At 46.2% G+C, this 20144-nt stretch overlaps 1 protein-coding gene and 1 long non-coding RNA gene across 2 annotated transcripts; one reads left to right on the top strand and one right to left on the bottom strand.

Moving 5' to 3' along the window:
• Nucleotides 1-2110: 2110 nt before the first annotated feature.
• On the bottom strand, nt 2111-13379 carry TOP3B (DNA topoisomerase III beta). The gene is made up of 17 exons (XM_068208853.1): nt 13143-13379; nt 12333-12464; nt 12007-12113; nt 11516-11590; nt 10395-10591; nt 9565-9721; nt 8357-8470; nt 7450-7540; nt 7022-7176; nt 6742-6847; nt 6262-6408; nt 5713-5886; nt 4761-4889; nt 4427-4576; nt 3905-4005; nt 3465-3666; nt 2111-2632 (listed from the first exon to the last, which is right to left on the bottom strand). Exons 1-17 carry the CDS (start codon nt 13210-13212, stop codon nt 2151-2153), a joined length of 2589 nt encoding a protein of 862 aa, XP_068064954.1. The 5' UTR covers nt 13213-13379; the 3' UTR covers nt 2111-2150.
• On the top strand, nt 4501-6921 carry LOC137484747 (uncharacterized). The gene is made up of 2 exons (XR_011005005.1): nt 4501-4621; nt 6530-6921. It is a non-coding gene; the product is annotated as an uncharacterized lncRNA (long non-coding RNA).
• Nucleotides 13380-20144: the final 6765 nt, after the last annotated feature.

Genomic DNA, 20144 nt, shown 5'->3' on the forward strand with positions numbered 1-20144 from the left:
GGACCGGGACCGGGACCGGGACCGGGACCGGGCGGCCCCCGCAGCTTCTGGTGCTCTCCTTCCACACAGCCTCTGCCATCAGAGAAGGCCTGAAAGGAGCAGGAAGGTGTTTCCCAGCGATGCCTTTTCACTGAGCCCTTCCCGCGCTCAGCACTCATGGCATCCTAGAATAACCTCAGTTGGAAGGGACCATCAGGATCACCCCAAAAATCTCACCATGTGCCCGACAGCATTGTCCACCCCTCCTTTGACTTCCCCTCCAGACCCTTCCCCATCCTTGTGGCCCTCGTTTGGATGTTTTCTAATAGCTGAATGAATTTTTGACATTGTGGTGCCCAAAACGGCACACAGGTGAGTGGCTTTTCTATCCTAAAACACTCTGCATTAGATGATGAAGAATTACACACCCTGACAAATCATGCACAGAGATACATACAAATGGGAAGGGTGCAAAGAGATTTTACAACCAAAAGTTTGTCTGCAAATAACCAAAGCAAAAGCCATGCTTGGAGGAAGAGGAAAGCATTCCACATAGTTGGGAAGCCATGGAGAACGACCAGTGACAGGTTTCCCACACTTCCAGGATCATCTCCAAGCATCACAGAAATCCCAGGCAGCAGCAGCAGCAGCCAGCTGGGCACACAGGCATGTTCAGAACAGTTCCTGGTGTACAAACCAGGCTACAGCTACGAGAGCACTTGAACAGCTGAATCAGTACGAGCACCCTGGAAGCTGTCGTAGTTTATGCCAACACCTACGATTCTGAGGCACCACATCAACTTGATTTTTAAAACAATGTTGTAGTTCTTCATGAAAAGAAGCTATTTGCTCAAACCTGCTTTTACAAAAAAGAACTAAAAGAACTACAGAAAAAAAATCTTCTACCTATGGCTGGATCTTCTAAGCAGTACTGTAAAACATAGTTCAAGTTTGAGCTGTAAGTGTATAAACAAACATTTGATCAGAGGAACAGGCTTGGTGTTGTGGTATTTGGGCTGTGTTCTCTGGTTCAGTAAATGCACACACTGTGCCAACTAAAACAGCAGAGTTGTAAATTACCTTTGCAGGGACTTGTTTTCCCTCTCTGTTGCCTGTGCATCCCATGTCAGGTCGCTCTCTCCACATTCTGTGTTGAAATGCAGCAGCCTTTGCACCTCCCATCTGACCACAATTAGTGCTGAAACTGTTTTGGGGCTACAGATGACACAAATTGTACTTGAGCAGATTACCAGACATGCTCAGTCATGAGTCCATGGAAGGAAAGGAGAGAGTATTATATATTTGTACAATGAGATTTTGCAATGTGGCACCCAGTGCTGCAGTGGTTAGAAACAGCTCCACACGAAAGCAGGACAGCCGCCTTTTGACACCAAAACTAACCACCACTGAAAGGACAATTCAAGGAACAGACAGGACAAACTGTACTTTGTCAGACATGATCTGCTGTGTGACCACAGAGGAATAAACCAGCATGGATACTCAATCTGTCTTTCAGCAGCAGGAGGAGGTCTCATTTAACTGGGCCCCATTGACCATGAGATACTAACTGGTCTGCACAGGCCATAATTTGGGAATCGCTGCTCAAAGCTGATATTCCCCTTCACATTTATAATTTCCATTTTGTATGTCTGTTGGCATCATTCTCTTATGCAGCAGAATGACAGACTTGAAGCAGTGCTCTTGCTATTGCAGATGCAATTTAAAAATCTGACAGCTACTAATAATTTCTTATTTTTGAAGATTCAAAGTCAGATGAAGCAAGTCTCCTGCCATACTTAAAGACTATGGCAGCATGACACTGATCTTAATCAGTTCTTATATTCCTGGCACTTGCATTGCTGACAAAGGCCCCAGAAATGTCAGAAGAGACAAATTCCATTTCCTTACTATTAGCCACAGTTAACAGTCCAAGCAGACTTCTTGAGTCTCCCTACTGTTTGTGAACTCTAATTGTATCTATGAATCCAAATTAAAAGCTTTAAGGCTTACTCAGTTACTGATGGATAATCCAGAATAGTTTGTTTTGGGAGCAACCTAAGGTGTTTAACTGTTCTAAGAACAGGAAAGCAGTGAAACATCAAAGATACTTAAAAATGAACTCAAAGAGAAACACATTTTTATAAGAAGTTTATTTTCCTGTTGTGTGGCCATTATACAAAGTAAGCAGCCAGAGCTGCCATTTTGTCCTTGGGTTTCTTTGGGTTGAGTCTTCCCCCAGGTCTCCGGCCTTTGCCCCTTCCCCGCCCTTGCCTCTTCCCTTGTCCCCCACGGTGCATGGGGTGCCTCATGGCCGCGTGTTTCAGCTCCACCAGATCCTGAAACACGGGGTCACAGAACACACAGCCTGAATGCTGGGTCTCATCGCCAGGTAAGGGAGATTTGGCTTTGTTAAAATCCACGTCCACGAGCGCCGCCTCACACAAGTCGCACGTCTCGGGCGACACCCGGACCTTGTGGGCGTTCTCGAAGAAGTGCACGATCACGTTGCATTTGTTGCAGGCCATCTTCCACTTGGGACCAGACGTGGAGTCCAGCACCAGAACCCCGTTCTCACACTCCACGCACTGCCCAATTCCAAGCATGCTAAGGGAATGCTGGCACGTGGGGTGGGTGCACTCATTACAGCCCATTCCTGGGGAAGAAGAGTGAAACCATACCACCCTTTATCTCACTACTCACACTACCCGGTTTGAAGGAAGTGAGACACACAAGCCAGAGACACTTGAGTATACTGCAGATTTTCTAAATCACTGAAGAATGGAACTGCTCCCAAAACGGCAACTTGCCTCTTCACAGTTTCAGAATAATCCCCTATTGAAAAATTCTCCTATAATGCTTTTCAGAATTGCCATATACTGCCACTGTACAGTACAGACAGTTTAGTGATGAAAACTCACTACATTTTCAATTAAATGTATGGCTCCTGCCTAACTGTTACTTTATACTTGAACTACTCACTGTTGGTCCAAGATATTTTTAATTAAAAGATGGTAATAAAAAGATGCTGAAAAGCTTCAGTGCGCTACTTTACGTTTCAGTCCCACAGTTACTAAACTAACTGCAACCTCTACCTCTTCTTATATCCTTCAACAGCTTTTAACACATTTATCTCTACCAAAACATTCCCAAGACCTGGTCTTTGTTTATACTCCTATCCAAGCCTACTCAAATTTTCAAGGCATCAGTATCTTGGTGTCTTTCACTGCATGCTGAGTGTTGTGAAGGTCATCTACAGTGCATGCAGGTAAATTATTTTCTTACTTCTTCTATGAAAAAAAAACTTCAAAAATTTGTTAATACATTTTGGTCAGTAAGTTTAATGGGAATTTTAGGTATGTAGAACCTAATTTGAACATTTTATACTAAGCAACACTGATTTTAAAACTCCTAAAAAGCCCATTGTATAGACTGTACCTAATTTATTTCAAGTGAGGATGATGCCTGCATGCTTGCACAACTCCTACCTTTTTTCATGTCCCTGAAGGGAGGATGATTGTAACAGTATGGACATAGTGGATAGCTCTTTCCTCTGGATCCAGATGACCACAGAACCAGCTCAAAGTCATCCAGGGGACAACGTAACTCCTTGTAGAGTTTAATGGTACCATTCTGGGGGAGACTGTAGGTGTCATCACAGTGAGAGCAGTGCAGGCGACTCGGCTTGGCCTGGAAACAGAACACAAATCTCCTGAACAACTGCAGGGTCAACAGAGTTTACAACTTGTGGTAAATCCAGCTGGAACCGCTCTCTGGTTTGTTCCCCAAGGCCAAATCCTATCAGCCTTTTTGTTTTAGAAAGGCACTCGTGATGACCACATTTGAAGCCAAGTCCAATAGAAAAGAAGTTTATACTCAATGCCCCCCAGCAAATGAAATTCAAATTCCAAGTATGAGGTAAACTGACCTGAATATACTTCATGAAACGATGGCATTTACCACAGCGGGAAAGGGGTTTGCCTGTGGCAGCCAAGGGTGAAAAAGACACTTCCATCAGTTCATCCATACCTGCAAAAGGAATAATCACACTTAGATTAGAATTCTAGTTCTTAAGAGGAAACTTTGCACAAAATCATCTCTAGACCTGTGAAGAAGTGAGAATTAAAATATTTTACTCACAATGCTCTTCCTTGTCTACAAAGACAAATACACAGCATTTTGCACTAAGCATGCACAAACATACTGGTTCAGCTAACCTCAAGTTTTCAAAAACTCACCACTTGCACAGGCACAAAATAAACTTGAAGTAGAGCTTTGGAGACATGATTCAGTCCATCTCCCTTTGGAGAGCAAATTAATTTGACTGGAAACTTCCATTCCTGGCACAACTTTTCAGAAAGCCTAAACCTCTGAAAGGAGCCTAATATATACTTATTTGCTATGCAACAACTAAGTAATTGTAGGGAACTTCACATGTAGAAAGTTTTACCTGCAATAGAATCCACAAAATAGTGAAATTTCCTTTTGAAAATGTCAAGGGTGTGCTCCAGGACCTGATGATAATTTGCTTTACCCAGAGCTATTAAGTTGAGCTGCTTCTCTACAGCACTGCGGATTGTAGGAAGAACCAATTCTGCATCTAAAGGAAACCAGAGACAGCAGCAATGAAAGGTCAAAAATGGAGGTAGGAAACCATTCACACATAAACTGACATCAAAATAAGCTTTCTATGAGACAGAAATGTTACACATTGACATCAGCCTTTGATACAGTAAAGGGAAAGGAAGGGAAGGGGATGGAAAAGGGAAGAGCATTTAACTGACCTATTTTGTAATAGCCATGAACCAGAACAATGCCAAGGTTTGTAGGCTTTAGTCTTCGACCACTCTCCACTGTGACATAGTTTCGCTGGCAAATGTTGTTAATGTGGACTGGAATACTGGCATCAGTTCCTGCCACACAAAGGAAAACAATATATCCACCCTGAATAAAACAGACTTTTCATCAAATGACTCACTTCTGGCTTCTCTGGTTTAATGTAAAATTACAGGGCTCCAAAGACTGCTTAAATTCAGATACCTTCTTAATGTTACCCAACTTCCAGTGCATAACTTCTCCCTCTCTAGTAACTCTGAAGTTCCTTTGCAATTCTGGTAAGTCTGAAACATATGGTTTAACCTTAATCCTTTCATCTCTTCCAAGGAATTACTATTGGGAAGACACCTATTGTTACAGTTATTTACTCTGGAAAAACACAGTAGAGTAAGAGATTGTGTTTGCTCTGACAGGGCAAATTCATGAAAATACATTAAAAGAAACAAGTCAGACGGATAAAGGAAAGTAGAATTGTGGTAAGTTGTATAATAAGATACAGAAGGATTTCTGAAGAGAGCAAAGCTAAAGCAAGCTGTGAAGACAAGAAATCATTCCTAAGAATGAGAAGGTGCTTCGTTCCACACATCAGCTTTTTCTGACAGAGAAGTGACAGGGATGTTTTATGAAAGGATACTGCTTTGGCCAGAAATGTTTGGCCAAAAACCAGAAACTACTAAAAATAAGGATAAGAAAGGGAAAGGAACGTGGGGGAAGAAAAAATCTACCATCTGCTGAGGGGAGCTATGGGCATGGTGGTTTAAAAGGGAAGAGATGATCACTGTACACATCCAAATGAATACTGAGAGCTCGTCACTGACAGAGACAGTGCAGAGGAGTGACTCAGACTCTGCACTCTTGGTGGATGTACTGCAGAACAATGTAAGTTACACAAGCTCCTACCAATGCCATGCTTTTCCATCAGAGTGATCAGTTCTGCTTCTGTCAGGTAATCAGGAGGGCTGGTTTGCTTTTCCAGCAACTTTATTTCACCAATCGGAAAAAGATCTCCTTTCTCACAGTGGGGAAGGCTCTCTTCTAATGGGATGCTGTGCCATGGCATAATTTCTGTGAACCCTGTAGGTAAAGAAATAAATAGCTTGCCAGTTTACCATAAAAGCCTCAGTAGTGCTGCTACATTCTTTTTACAGAGGTCCAAGGAAAAACTTCTGCCTTTGTGTAATTTATCCCCCAAAAGGCATTTACTGTTTGTAAAAAGACTGGTCTTCACAGTGGCAAATTAAATATTTGAGACTACTACATGAAAAATAACACTTTTTCTATCATAATTGAAGTATGAAAATTAGGACAATATTTGGTCTCTGGTTTTGAGAGCTCACAAAAGTCTTCACAATTGCACTTGTCCCCAAAGCTTCACTTTCATATCCATTCAGTGTATTAATGAGGAAAAAAATTCATCTGCATCTAATACTTTCTTCTGATTTGTCTTACCTGGTGAAGTTACCACCTTTCCAACACAGGTAAATCTTTCAGGGCCAATACTGAAGGAAATGGTGGTTTGTAGGTACTTGCAGTCAGCACTGACAGTGGCAATGAAGTGCCGAGTTATGTACTCATACAGTCGCCACCCGTCTCCACCTGGGGAGAAACAACACCTCAGCCACAAAATATAATCAAATTTCAGTACTTGGAAGCTACTATCCTGGGACAAATTTCTCCTAGGAATGTATGCATTAAGTTGTTTTCTTTTCCTTGGCAGTACTACAGTCCCAAGGATCAATTGCTGAAGCAGCTCTGAACTTCACTGCCACCAGAAGTTTCAGTAAGGACCTAGTTTGCTCTCTCTTCACTTCTTGCCATTCAAATAATTTTATTTTCTGTTGCAGCTCAGTGATTTTGAAACTGGCACCTTACACCTCAAGGGACTGATTTCCTCACACAGTGTCCCAATACTACTGAATTTGTCTGTACCTAATTCTGCTTCTGTTGCAGCTCTCATTGGGGTGATGGGAGGATGGTCTCCTGCATCATGGCCTTTCCTTGGACGATTGATGCCTTCTGATAGCAATACTTTTACCTGGGTGAAGAAAGAAATGCCTTACTCACATCAAATCCATAACAATACAACATAAATAAAAGAAACTAGAGATATTTAAAGTTTCTGAAGGCCTATAGGTCATAATACACCAAGCAAGATCTAGTCAGAAACAGACTAGAGAATGACAGTACAGCTTTTGCTTCATGTACTCACAGTTTCTGCCCAGTAAGGGTTATTGGCTTGCTGTCTCAAACATCCTTTCAGGTCAAAGTTTTCTGGATAATGTGTAGTTTCTGTTCGAGGGTAGCTGATATAACCCTGAGTGTAAAGACGTTCTGCTATTTGCATGGCATGTTGGGGACCCATTCCTGAGAGGGGACAGGAGGAAACAAAAAATCATATACACATCCCTGTGATTACCTGGATGCACCTGGATGTACACCTTACCCAAGAATTCAAATATATTATGGTTTGTCCTTTCCATATGACTTTTGTCACCTTGATCTTGCCAAACGTTTCACTTTTGACAAACAGCTTTCTAAACTTGATCCATTGCCCAAAATGATGTATTATTTGTTTTGTTTGAGAGGCCAAATTATTTTGCTTTAAAACAGTGTGAAAATCTGAACTTTTGTACCTACCTAAAGCAGCACTGGCCACTCGGAGCATTTCTACTGTATTCAGAGCCAGTGGTCTCTGCTTCACCTTCTCTTTTTTACTCACAGATTCTACCTAGAAAAGAGCATTTTCACAGTAAAACTCCTGACATTTGGTAAATGCACAATTTTAATCATGTCTATAAATATATATCATACCTACCATTGTCTATTCTTGTAATATCTGCTTTGTTCTCTTAAAACAGTAACCACCAGTATATTTTTACTTCAGAAAATCTGACTGGAGATAATTTTATCAAGTTCTAAAATTAAAGTCTGAAAGTCCCTGCACCTACTTTCTGTGCTACAAGGATTTAGTGCTCATTACAAGCAACAGTCCTAACTATAAGAATGCAGATTTTTAAAAGCTTCAAGCAGTCTTTGAAGCTTGATGTCTATAAGCACTTAAATCCAAACACACTGTCAAAGATGTATCGAACAGAGCAGAGTTAGATGTTAACTGGCTATAAAGACTTTACCATACACAAAATTAAATATTTAACTGCAGGAATATTACCCTACACATAATTGAATTCCAATTTATTCCATGTCTCATGGGAAATAAGAGGTCTGCTTGGAGACATCTGAACAGTATTTCCTAGCAGGTTTAGTAATGAAGAGTTCCTGTCATGAGTGACGAGCATTTCCAAAGTCAATACTAAGAAGAGGCTTCTGCTGAGATGACCACACCCGCACAGTACAATCTACAATAAAAAAAACTCTTGCCTTTTACTCTCATTTACACAAAACTGAATGAAGTAAAAACCAAAATAGATATTCTACTCTCTTTAACAAAAACAACCAAAAGTCTCAATAGTCAGCAAATGAAATATTAAATTGTATTTCCTTTATATGAAATATGGATCTACTGGCACTTGGTAAATATTCTTACCTTTGCTTCTTTTGCCATCTTTGTTATATTCAGGAACATTTGAGCAACCTCACGATCAAACACCCTCACTCTATCCCAATCCAAAGTGAGAGAACTTTCTTTTTCTGGGTTCACCTATTGGACAAAAAAAAAAATTAATTCCCACCAACTCTACTCCTAGAAGTGTGAGAATGCATATTACCAACAAAAGTCCAGCAAGCAAATCCTAGGACATATAGGATTTGTAAGGACAAATTTAGGACAAACCCACACCAGGACGCCAGTGCTCAAACATGCAGTGTTACTCTTTTTTTGGGGGGGTTTTTGCAAAGGATGGAGCACTTGGAGGTCTGGGGAATGACCAGAATTATTCCTGACTGAACTGAAATGCTGTCCTTGTTCAGTGCTGGGAACAGTAAAGACTGAAATGGGCAGAAATTCAAAATCTACCATTTTGATTTAGCAGAATCAATCATTTGTATTAAACTGTAACTAGGTCATGTTGTCAGCCCCATGAACAAAAGTTGGTATGAAGTGACCAACACGAGAGAGCACAAACCCCTCTGTAAACAGCACCAAGTGTTTCCTAGCATGACACACAAGACACATCACAATAGATGACAGCAGATGCCAGATTTCATCTTTTTTTTTTTTTTTACTTTTAAAATATTAAAATACAAAATTGGCAACTTTTTACCATGAATCTCTCATTTGCTTAAAAAACCCTTGTGATCACAAGCCATAAAACCCTGTTGGTTTGCTCTCAGAGCTTGGACAGCAGTGAGGCTGTAAAACCACTCCAAGCTGCCAAAGTACTCTGAGGACTCAATTGCCAATTAACACAATGAGCATTTAATTTGCTTTAAAATTCCAATTGCCAGCAATGCCAATGTTTGTTGGCAGGCTAATTAATTCCTGGATTCAAATTAACAACAGTCAGTCCAAGGACCCCAGGGAACAAAAGAGAACCATTTTAAGTAGTTTTTTTGGCAGAATCTAAGCTTAGATGATTAGCACTGAAGAATTCTTATAAGCAGCAGACAATAAGCACTTTAATACAAAACTGACATTCTGGAATCTGTTCTTGAGAGTGGTGACACACATGTGAACAGAATGAGAACACATGAGTAAACTATAGGCATTGTGAATTCTTGTCAGCAGCTACGGAATTATGAATGAACAAAATACAAATGCACTTCTTTTGTAAAATCAAGCACTGTAAAACTTACTTTAGCTTGCAACACCCAGTAGGTCTCAGGCTTAAATGACTGGATTTTGTCATGCCTCTCAACACAGAATCCAAGTGTTGGGGTCTGACATGGCCCAAATGAGATGAGGGAGCTGTCTAAATTCCCGTATTTCCCCTGAAAATATTTAGTCTGGAACCTGAGAGGAGGGCGGGGTGTGGGGGGGAAACAAATGAGGAATGGATACATTAATATCCTAGTTCCCATGAAAAGCAGAAGTTTTTGTCATCATACATGCACAAAAGATGAGTAATCAATGAAATAATTCAGGAATTAGGAAAAGAGCATTCTGAGAAACACCATCTCTTACAGCTAATTAAGACATAATCATTCTGAGAAACACCATCTCTTACAGCTAATTAAGACATAATCATTTTGCCTCACAAGAAGCTGGGAGGGGACACAGCCAGGACAGCTGACCCCAGGAATATTCCAGATCATATGACATCATGGTTAGCATATAAAGCCGGGGGAACATGGATGAAGGGGGAACTCTTGAGGCAATGGTATTTGTCTTCCCAAGTATACATTATGGTGATGGAGCCCAGCTTTCCTGGGGATGGCTGAACACCTGCCTGCCCCTGAGAAGTGGTGAATTGATTCCTCATTTTGCTTTGCTTGTGTGTGCAGCTTTTTTTTACCTATTAAACTGTCTTTTTTATCTCAAGCCATGAGTTTTCCTACTTCTACCCATCCACCCCAGGGGTGGGGAGGCAATGAGTGGCTGTGTGGGGCTTGGCTGGGGTTAAACCACGAAGGCACAGAGCCACTCCTGAACCTTTGACAAAACCGTCTGCAGTCTGTGCTGTCACCTTGTGAAGGCACAGCCAATCCTCAGATCCAGCTCCTGGCGGGCATCCACGGACAGAGCTTCGTTGCGATTGGGCTCTCCCAAGTGATTCATGGCATTGCAGATGTCTGTGTCGGTGATGGAACTGAATTTAGCTCTGTAAATCGTCCTCTCCGTGCCACGAGGCTTGTTCATGACAGGAAGAACAGCATCAAGAACCTAGGGAAAATCAGAAGCATACTTAAAGAGGATTTGAAAGATAAAGGCTTTCTCTCTAAAGATAAAAAAAAACCACTCTCCACAAAATATTTGTTTCTGTGTCACTGCTTTCTTAATTCAGCAAGATGTCATTAATTGATAAGCCAGAGCAGTATTTGTCCATCCACTCAAAAGCATATGAAGAATTAACAAAACTGAAGGGTTTATTTACTATACAGCAACTGCTGGGAGCAAATCAGTATTTTTGCCTAAGGGCAAAGACATTCACCACTGCAGCTGCAGCACCTTTTGGTGAACGTGTACCAGTGTCTATCTGGGTTTATTCTACTCTTTGCTAAGGCACAAGTAATGATACAGGGGCATATAAAGAACTTACAATAATCACTTCATAAAACATGTTTCTTTAATCTAAAGAAAATCTCCAAAGAAATACTCTTCCGTGAAGGCTTCTGAGAATAGGATGTTGAAAAAAATCTTAGCAAAGTTTTTGTTCTATGTGTTCTCTTTTTGTTCTATGTGTTTCATTTTTATGTGCAGAAGCAAAATTTCTGCAGTATGCCTACACTTGCAAGCAGTTTCTGTGCTCTAAGGAATCTAATTGCTTAACAAACAAAAGACAACAGATGAAGTTTTATAAGGACATAAAAATAACTACTCCAGCTGTGAAATACAGGCCAATTCTTGAAGCACTGGAATGTTCTAACATTTAAGAGGCCTGATGTTTCATCTGAGATGAGCAACACCTCTGAAATTTATTTATACTCTTTAACTGACATCTTACAGAGTTCAAAGCATGTGGGTTTTCCCACCAAGGCCCTCTATGCCTTTAAAACTTTATTCAAGTTTACACTCATAAAACAATGCATTGATAGTCTTGTCAGACATATATTATGGTACTGTGAGTCTTAAAAATGGAAACCTTACTTCAAAACAGATGTTTTCTCCTTCCTTATCACAATCCAACCACAAGACAATACAATCACAGCCTCTTCCCTCCACCTGTGAGAAAAATCAGCACAGTTCTTCAGCAACTCAAAAAAACACCTCCCCCCTCCCTACCTATATATTTCTTTTTCTGGTTTCAGCAGGGTGTGTGAAGTGTGAACAGTAACCAACACAGACTTATTTTAAAGAAGGCATTTATAAGTTGTGCCTTACACTTGCTGTTAAAGCTAAACTTGCATCCAGTGCTCCAATTCTGAGAAGCAGGATATCAGCTGTAAAAAAACTCGGAAGGCAACGGGAAAGGTGAATTTAACAAAGATTTCGGACAGTGTAAGAACCAGCAAAGAAAAAAAAATTATACTATGTTAATAAAGTAGATCTAACTGAGACAAAAAGCTACTCCCTGGAGGAATTCTTATTTAGGAACATAGAAAATGGAAACTCTAAATACTACTCATAAGAAAGAATACCTGTAAAAATTTCACCATGGTCAGTTTGGGATTAGCTTCTTTCTTTTCTGTGGGAGCTTTACTAAAAAGTTCTGCTGGATCCACTTTGTCCCAGCTGTTATATTTTCCTGAAAAGCAAAAGTATATTAAGTGGAGCTCTGAAGAAATATTTATAAAACAAACAGCTTCACTTTGCAAAACACTTGGCTTTCAAAATATGTATGGAAAATTTTCTACACTAACAGATCTTGCTTTACTGTATACCAAGAGACCTCTTAGATTTCTCTGGAGGACCTGGCAGCTCTACAAGCCATATTAGTTAAAACATCTGATGAGCAGGCAAATACCTATGAAATCCAAAGTCATGACGTGACCACACACCGATGTCATCTTGAAGTGGGCACTCTGTCCTATGAAGGACCCGGTGTACTCGTGCACAGAGCACGCACCGTTGAGTCCCTTGCGAGAGGACATGTTCCCTGTGAAAACAGAGTATTTTCAAATATAAATGAGGTAAAAAAAAAACAGCTAGTGAAACAAATAGTTCTGTGTGAAATTACATCCTCCTTTCCTTAGATCTTACAGCTAGGGTTTTTCTGATCACAAAACTCTACTCATTGATCAAACTTTCATTTCATTAAGTATCAATTCAGGGCTTTCCTAAAGTATATTTCATCTTCAAATTAAACTATCCATGATCTCCACCAGCTTTTCCCTCCCACCACGAAACCTTACAAAAATACAGCTAGTTTTCTAGAACACACACTTTCTAATAATTTTATTTTCCAGATTTATGAAACTTTCACTTCACAAATCTCAGAACAGCCACTTGCTACTTGATTGGCACTTTCCAGACACCGCGTGCTCTAAGGCACTCCAGAGCTATACAAAATATTGAAACTAGATTCCTTTATTGGAATTAAACAGGCATCAGCCCATAAAAACAATCAGAACGTGATGGGACACCCCGTTCTTTTACGAACCTGTCCGAAGCCAGCGTTCCCAGGAGGCCCCTGCCCAGGGCGCTCCTCACGCTCGCCGCACTGACAGCAAGCCCGGCAGCCCGCGCACATCCCCGCGCCCCGGCCGCGCCGGCAGAGCGCTCCCAGCGCCGCCGGCTCAGCGGCGGCCACGGGCTCCCGCCCCGCCTGCCCTACCTCTCGAGAGGATCTTGGCGATGGACTGCGCCAGAGACGGCTTCTCCGCCACCATGAGCACGGTCCTCATCTTCGGCCGCTGCGGCGCGGAGCCGCGGGGACGGGCCGGCGGAGCTGAGGCGCGGCGGCTCCCGCGCCTGAGGGGACGGAGCGCCGCTCAGCCCGCCCGCTCGCGGAGGGAGCTCGGCGGCACCCGCAGCCCCGCGGCCGAGGGGCACGAACGCACCCGCTTCCACCGAGCGCCACACGCACGGCGCCGCCGCCGAGCAGCCGCCGCCCGCCCCGCTCCGCCGGCTCGGCCGCGCTCCGCGCCTCAGCGGGCGGCCATGGCCGCGTCACTGCCGGGTCACGGCGCCGGAAGGCGCGGGCGGCTCCACGGGGCTGCGGCGGCGCGGGCGGGCGCGGGACACACAGACATACACACACAGAGACGTGTGCGGACAGACGGACACACAGACACACACACACAGAGACGTGTGCGGACAGACGGACATACACACACAGAGACATGTATGGACACACAGACATACACACAGAGACATGTCCGGACAGACGGACATACACACACAGAGACGTGTGCGGACAGACGGACACACAGACACACACAGAGAGACATGTACGGACACACAGACATACACACACAGAGACGTGTGCGGACAGACGGACACACAGACACACACACACAGAGACGTGTGCGGACAGACGGACACACAGACATACACACAGAGACATGTACGGACACACAGACATACACACACAGAGACGTGTGCGGACAGACGGACACACAGACATACACACACAGAGACGTGTGCGGACAGACGGACACACAGACACACACACACAGAGACGTGTGCGGACAGACGGACACACAGACACACACACACAGAGACGTGTGCGGACACAGACATACACACTCAGAGACGTGTGCGGACAGACGGACACACAGACATACACACACAGAGACGTGTGCGGACAGACAGACACACAGACATACACACACAGAGACGTGTGCGGACAGACGGACACACAGACACACACACACAGAGACGTGTGCGGACACAGACATACACACTCAGAGACGTGTGCGGACAGACGGACACACAGACATACACACACAGAGACGTGTGCGGACAGACGGACACACAGACATACACACACAGAGACGTGTGCGGACAGACGGACACACAGACATACACACACAGAGACATGTACGGACACACAGACATACACACACAGAGACATGTGCGGACAGACGGACACACAGGTATACACACACACAGAGACGTGTGCGGACACACAGACATACACACACAGAGACGTGTGCGGACAGACGGACACACGGACATACACACACAGAGACGTGTGCGGACACACAGACATACACACACAGAGACGTGTGCGGACAGACGGACACACAGACACACACACACAGAGACATGTGCGGACACACAGACATACACAGAGAGACATGTGCGGACACACAGACATACACACACAGAGACGTGTGCGGACAGACGGACACACAGACATACACACACAGAGACATGTGCGGACACACAGACACACAGACATACACACACAGAGACGTGTGCGGACAGACGGACACACAGACATACACACACAGAGACATGTGCGGACACACAGACATACACACACAGAGACATGTACGGACAGACGGACATACACACAGAGACATGTATGGACACACAGACATACACACACAGAGACATGTGCGGACACACGGACATACACACACAGAGACATGTACGGACAGACGGACATACACACAGAGACATGTATGGACACACAGACATACACACACAGAGACATGTGCGGACACACGGACATACACACACAGAGATGTGCGGACACACGGACACACAGACATACACACAGAGACACATGTACGGACACACAGACATACACACACAGAGACATGTGCGGACACACGGACATACACACACAGAGACGTGTGCGGACACACGGACACACAGACATACACCCAGACATACACACACACAGATGTGCGCACACACACATTTACACGCACACACAGGCACACGTGTGTACACACACATTTACACACATAAACTCACGCACACAGATACACACTCACACAGAGACAGACACAGGTATACACGGACATATACACACCTACATCTCTGTACATGCAGAGACACATACACACACATGTAAACACTCACTCACACACACACATATATATATTTATATATATTTATATAAGTGTATATGTATATACACACACGCACTCTCACACTCAGACCCCTCCCGGGGCTGGCGCCCGCCCGCTCCAGCGCCCCCTGGCGGCGCAGGGCGGCGCCGCCCCCGGGCTCTCGGCGGCGGGGCCGGGCCGGGCCCGGGGCCGGGCGGGGCCGGGCGGGGCAGGGCCGGGCCCGGGGCCGGGCGGGGCAGGGCCGGGGCAGGGCCGGGCGGGGCCGGGCGGGGCAGGGCCGGGCGGGGCCGGGCGGGGCAGGGCCGGGCGGGGCCGGGCGGGGCAGGGCCGGGCCCGGGGCCGGGCGGGACAGGGCCGGGCCCGGGGCTGGGCACGGCCGCCGCTCGGGTCACTCGCAGTGCCCGGCACAAGGACACCGGCACAACGCGCCGCCACCCTTCCTGCCGAAGCCCGTGTGCAAAGCTGTGCCGCGGGAACCGCTGGTGCCGTGCCGTATGGTGCACAGATGCTCCCTTCCTTCATCCACACAGGTGCGCAGAACATGTATCACCAAACCCCTCTACGGGAACACGCGCACAAGTTGTATCTGCTGTGTTCGAGCGACGCGGACCGCTGTGCCTGTGCCCAGTCTGTCACTCAGGTTCCAGTTCCCGTAGACCCGAAACGCTACAAACAGCGTGGGACACTGATGGCATCTCCTTCAATGCTGATAAATTCACCTTAGGAATCTTAAGAGCACCTGGTTCCCTTGCACCCTGATGAGATAATGGGAACAAAATTGAGTGATTCTTGAAAAAGTGCTTTTTTTGCGCATTAAATTTTAGATGAACGTTAATGTCTCGCTTAGGCAGAAATACAAAGAAGAGAAAAAACAGTGGGAAGAGAAGGCTCAGGCCAGGCAGAAGCACACCCTTCCCTCATCCCTCCTTTCCCCAGGGAGAAGGCAAGGGCTGCCCCAGGGGATTTTGCCCCTGAAAGCTGCAGCTCCTTTCCCCAAGTTGTGGAGGGGTTCTTTGCTCTGTCTCTTCCTTCCCGGGGATGCTGGGCCCTGTTAAGGAGATTTGGTCAGTGAACTGAAGCTGTTTCCAACCTTTCCTGCATCTTTCAGCTCTTCCACACATCCTGAAATCTGTCAAGGGAAGAGCTAAAGAGGGAAGCCCCAGATTGATGAATTCTTATAAGCGCTTTGTGGAAGAGCTCAGCTCTCTATTTTTACCCCTGTGGTTGTGCATCGATCGTTGCCAATGTTTATAGCACTTCTCCCAGAGCTGCTCAATACCATACAAACCCAAAGAGATTGGGAAGCAGCCAGGATCAGGATGTGTATCAACCTCATGCTGGCTGAAATAAAAAGGAACTAATTCACCTTCAATTTGATTAGTAGACAATTAATAGACATTGAAGTTGTTAGCGAAAGGAAAAATCAAAACAAACCCAGGCCTTTTAATTCTTTGGCAATATTAAAGTTAGAACATATTAAAACAAATGTATTCTGCTCTTTCAATGCCTGGTTCCCTTTGACATCTGGGGAACATCTGGAACAATCAGGATGCGAGTTAAAACCAAGTCTTCAGATATGTCAGATACATATTTTTTAATTTCCTCTGGTAAAAGCCCTCTACAAAATCCAACCTTCCTTTTCTCTTTGAATGCTCAACGAAACATGAAATTTCAACTTTCGTTCACCCGGGAAAGCACAGTCGGGACTCTCCCCCACGTGGCCGAGGGACTCCGGACACTCTGGGTCCCCGGGTGCCCCTGGGCTGGTACAGATGTGTGTGGCTGGTCCCTGGGGCCACACAGAGGCTCCCCCGGCCTGAAGGGATCCCGCTGCCGGACGCCCACGAGCCCTGCGGGGCCACCAGGTCACAGAGTCGCTTGGAGCGCTTTGGAAATTGTCCGGAAAGCCTCACCCCATTCCTGGCCCTCCGGCACGGAACTGCACCGGTGCCAGCAGCGCGGAAGGGACCGGGACAGAGCGGGACCGGCCCCGGGAATGGGCCGGGCCGGCCGCTGGGGGGCGCTGCCGCCGCGGGAGCCGCCCGCGGGCCCCGGGGCGCGGCCGCGCTCGGCGGGGACGGGCGGGACCCGCGCTGCCACCGCTGCCACCCGTCCCACCGCTGCCACCGCTGCCACCGCTGCCACCCGTCCCACCGCTGCCACCGCTGCCACTCGTCCCACCGCTGCCACCCGTCCCACCGCTGCCACCGCTGCCACCCATCCCACTTAACCCACCGCTGCCACCGGTGCCATCTATCCCACCGCTGCCACCACTGCCACCCATCCCACCGCTGCCACCGCTGCCACCCATCCCACTTATCCCACCGCTGCCACCGGTGCCATCTATTCCACCGCTGCCACCACTGCCACCCATCCCACTGCTGCCACCGCTGTCACCCGTCCCACCGCTGCCACCGCTGTCACCTGTCCCACCGCTGCCACCCATCCCACCGCTGCCACCGCTGCCACCCATCCCACCGGTGCCATCTATCCCACGGCTGCCACCACTGCCACCCATCCCACCGCTGCCACCGCTGCCACCCATCCCACCGCTGCCACCGCTGCCACCTATCCCACCGGTGCCATCTATCCCACCGCTGCCACCACTGCCACCCATCCCACCGCTGCCACCGCTGCCACCCATCCCACTTATCCCACCGCTGCCACCCATCCCACCGCTGTCACCCGTCCCACCGCTGCCACCGCTGCCACCCATCCCACCGCTGTCACCCGTCCCACCGCTGTCACCCGTCCCACCGCTGCCACCGCTGCCACCTATCCCACCGCTGCCACCCATCCCACCGCTGTCACCCGTCCCACCGCTGCCACCGCTGCCACCCATCCCACCGCTGTCACCCGTCCCACCGCTGTCACCCGTCCCACCGCTGCCACCCGTCCCACCGCTGCCACCGCTGCCACCCGTCCCACCGCTGCCACCCGTCCCTCACGCCGCTCCCCGGTGCAGCGGCTCAGCCCCTGGTACTCTCGCTTGGCTCCGAGCTGTAGCGTTTTCCCCGGGGATGCTCTCCCGCCCGCTGCGCCAGCCCGGGGAGCCCCGCGGAGCCTCGCTCACTCCGCCGCCTCCTCGCAGAGGCTCTGTGCTACTGCCAGCCCAGGCTTGGCCGCCCTGTCCTCAGAAGTGCTTCTCACCATACTGAAAAGGCTCCAAAAAGACCCCCCCAGCCGCATGGCAAGCACTCTCATATCCACAGGAGAAACTCCAGGGAGAAGAGTCCATGTTTGCCAACACTGCAGCTGCTTACAGAGCTGGGGCAGGCTTCATCCAGGACTACTGACTTTACTTCATCTAGCTCTGGCTGGTGCTCCTCCACTTTTCCTTTGAAGATCTGAAGTCTCTCCAGCTGTACCAACAGGGCAGAATAGTGAAACCCCAAAATAAGCTGCCCCTCCTCTGGTTTTCTCAAAGAAAACGAAGAAAGTTTCTAGGTTCAAATAATTAGCATTTTGGTTTACATCAACTTGGTAAGTGTATCAAAGCAAAAAACTACCATTCTGGTTAAGCGCTTTGCACACTGTGGGCACTTCAGCCTCACCAATCCTGCTGCCTTTTTGACTTCCAAGTTTTTCTACACCAATTTTCCTCCAGGCTATTCCAGTGCACAGTTATTTAAGCAGTCAAAGCCCTCACCCTGACTGAGACATCCATGTTTCACTTGTCCATCAGAAGACCTTGTGAAGGATTAAAGCCCTGGTCCTCCTTGTTCTGCCACTGACTCGCTGATTTACTTTGGTAACATGCCTTGGTTCCTCCTCTCACCTCCAGGACTCAGATAGCAACTTCCCTCTTCAGGGATGCTTTGCTGATCTATGCGTAGAGCTCACTTTGAGAGCAAGATAGAAAAAGCTGCAGAAATATCATGCTCTCTATTGTAGTCAGCATGATCATTCCTGTTTCACCTCCCCGGGCTCATTCTTGACCTTAGAATAACTTTTCCCTGTTTGTTTCCAAACACACTTGAAAAGATTGTCATGAAATTAATAAGTATTGACAGGAGGGTCAGGCAGGCAAAACCACATCTGGATGGATACCAGAGACATTAGAAATTATTAAAATGCAGGTCAGATTATTAAAATAGCTTTTTTCTTTTTCTTTTGAAAAACTAAATAAGAACTATGAGGCCACAAAAATGTGCCTGAAATCTTGACTACAAATGTGGGCTCCAGATACTTTAGTGCTGAGAAGGAGACAGAGTCTACTACATACAGAGCAACACTAGCACTTGAAACGTTTCATGCTGGAGTGAAAGTTATGCTTGTCCCCTTATAAGAACTTCTTTCTTTAAAACACCTTTGAATAATAGGAGGGACAGAAAAGGGTGAATGCTGATGAAACAGGATATTGCTGGGACAGGAACACAAGTGACACACAAGACATGATTGGATCTTGACTGTTGACAGTCGTCCTGTCAGAACCCCAGCACTGCTCTGGCAGAACAGACTTTCATGTGCTCTGCCCATGCTGTGCCTGTGCTGGATATTGACCATATTTGCAGTTTCAAAGTTCTTGTTCGAGTGATAGAAAAATCTAGATAACAAAATAACATGCCATGAGCAATCTCACTGCCAAAAATAATATCTGGATGTGAGCAAATGCATAATTTGTAATTCACAACCATACAGAGAGGTTTAGACCTCACAATGTTTACTGTCTATCTCACTATTCATGTCTCTGTTTTCTAAACATCCAAGTTGTGTAAATTAGAGTTGAGGTAAATTCTTACCTGTCACTTTGAAGAAATAACTTCATTTTGAACAACAGTTTTTGGAATTTGGAATTTCTTCTTTGA

Source organism: Anomalospiza imberbis, chromosome 18, assembly GCF_031753505.1.
Source record: "Anomalospiza imberbis isolate Cuckoo-Finch-1a 21T00152 chromosome 18, ASM3175350v1, whole genome shotgun sequence".
Lineage (NCBI taxonomy): Eukaryota > Metazoa > Chordata > Aves > Passeriformes > Viduidae > Anomalospiza > Anomalospiza imberbis.

What these genes read in the sequence shown, in the direction of transcription:
- TOP3B (XM_068208853.1), bottom strand. Translation starts at nt 13,212, where the DNA reads ATGAGGACCGTGCTCATGGTGGCGGAGAAGCCGTCTCTGGCGCAGTCC. An exon ending in CATGACTTTGGATTTCATAG is followed by an intron (nt 12,114 to 12,332) that starts GTATTTGCCTGC and finishes TTTGCTTTTCAG; the next exon opens with GAAAATATAACAGCTGGGAC. An exon ending in GATGGAAAAGCATGGCATTG is followed by an intron (nt 4,890 to 5,712) that starts GTAGGAGCTTGT and finishes TTTGTGTGGCAG; the next exon opens with GAACTGATGCCAGTATTCCA.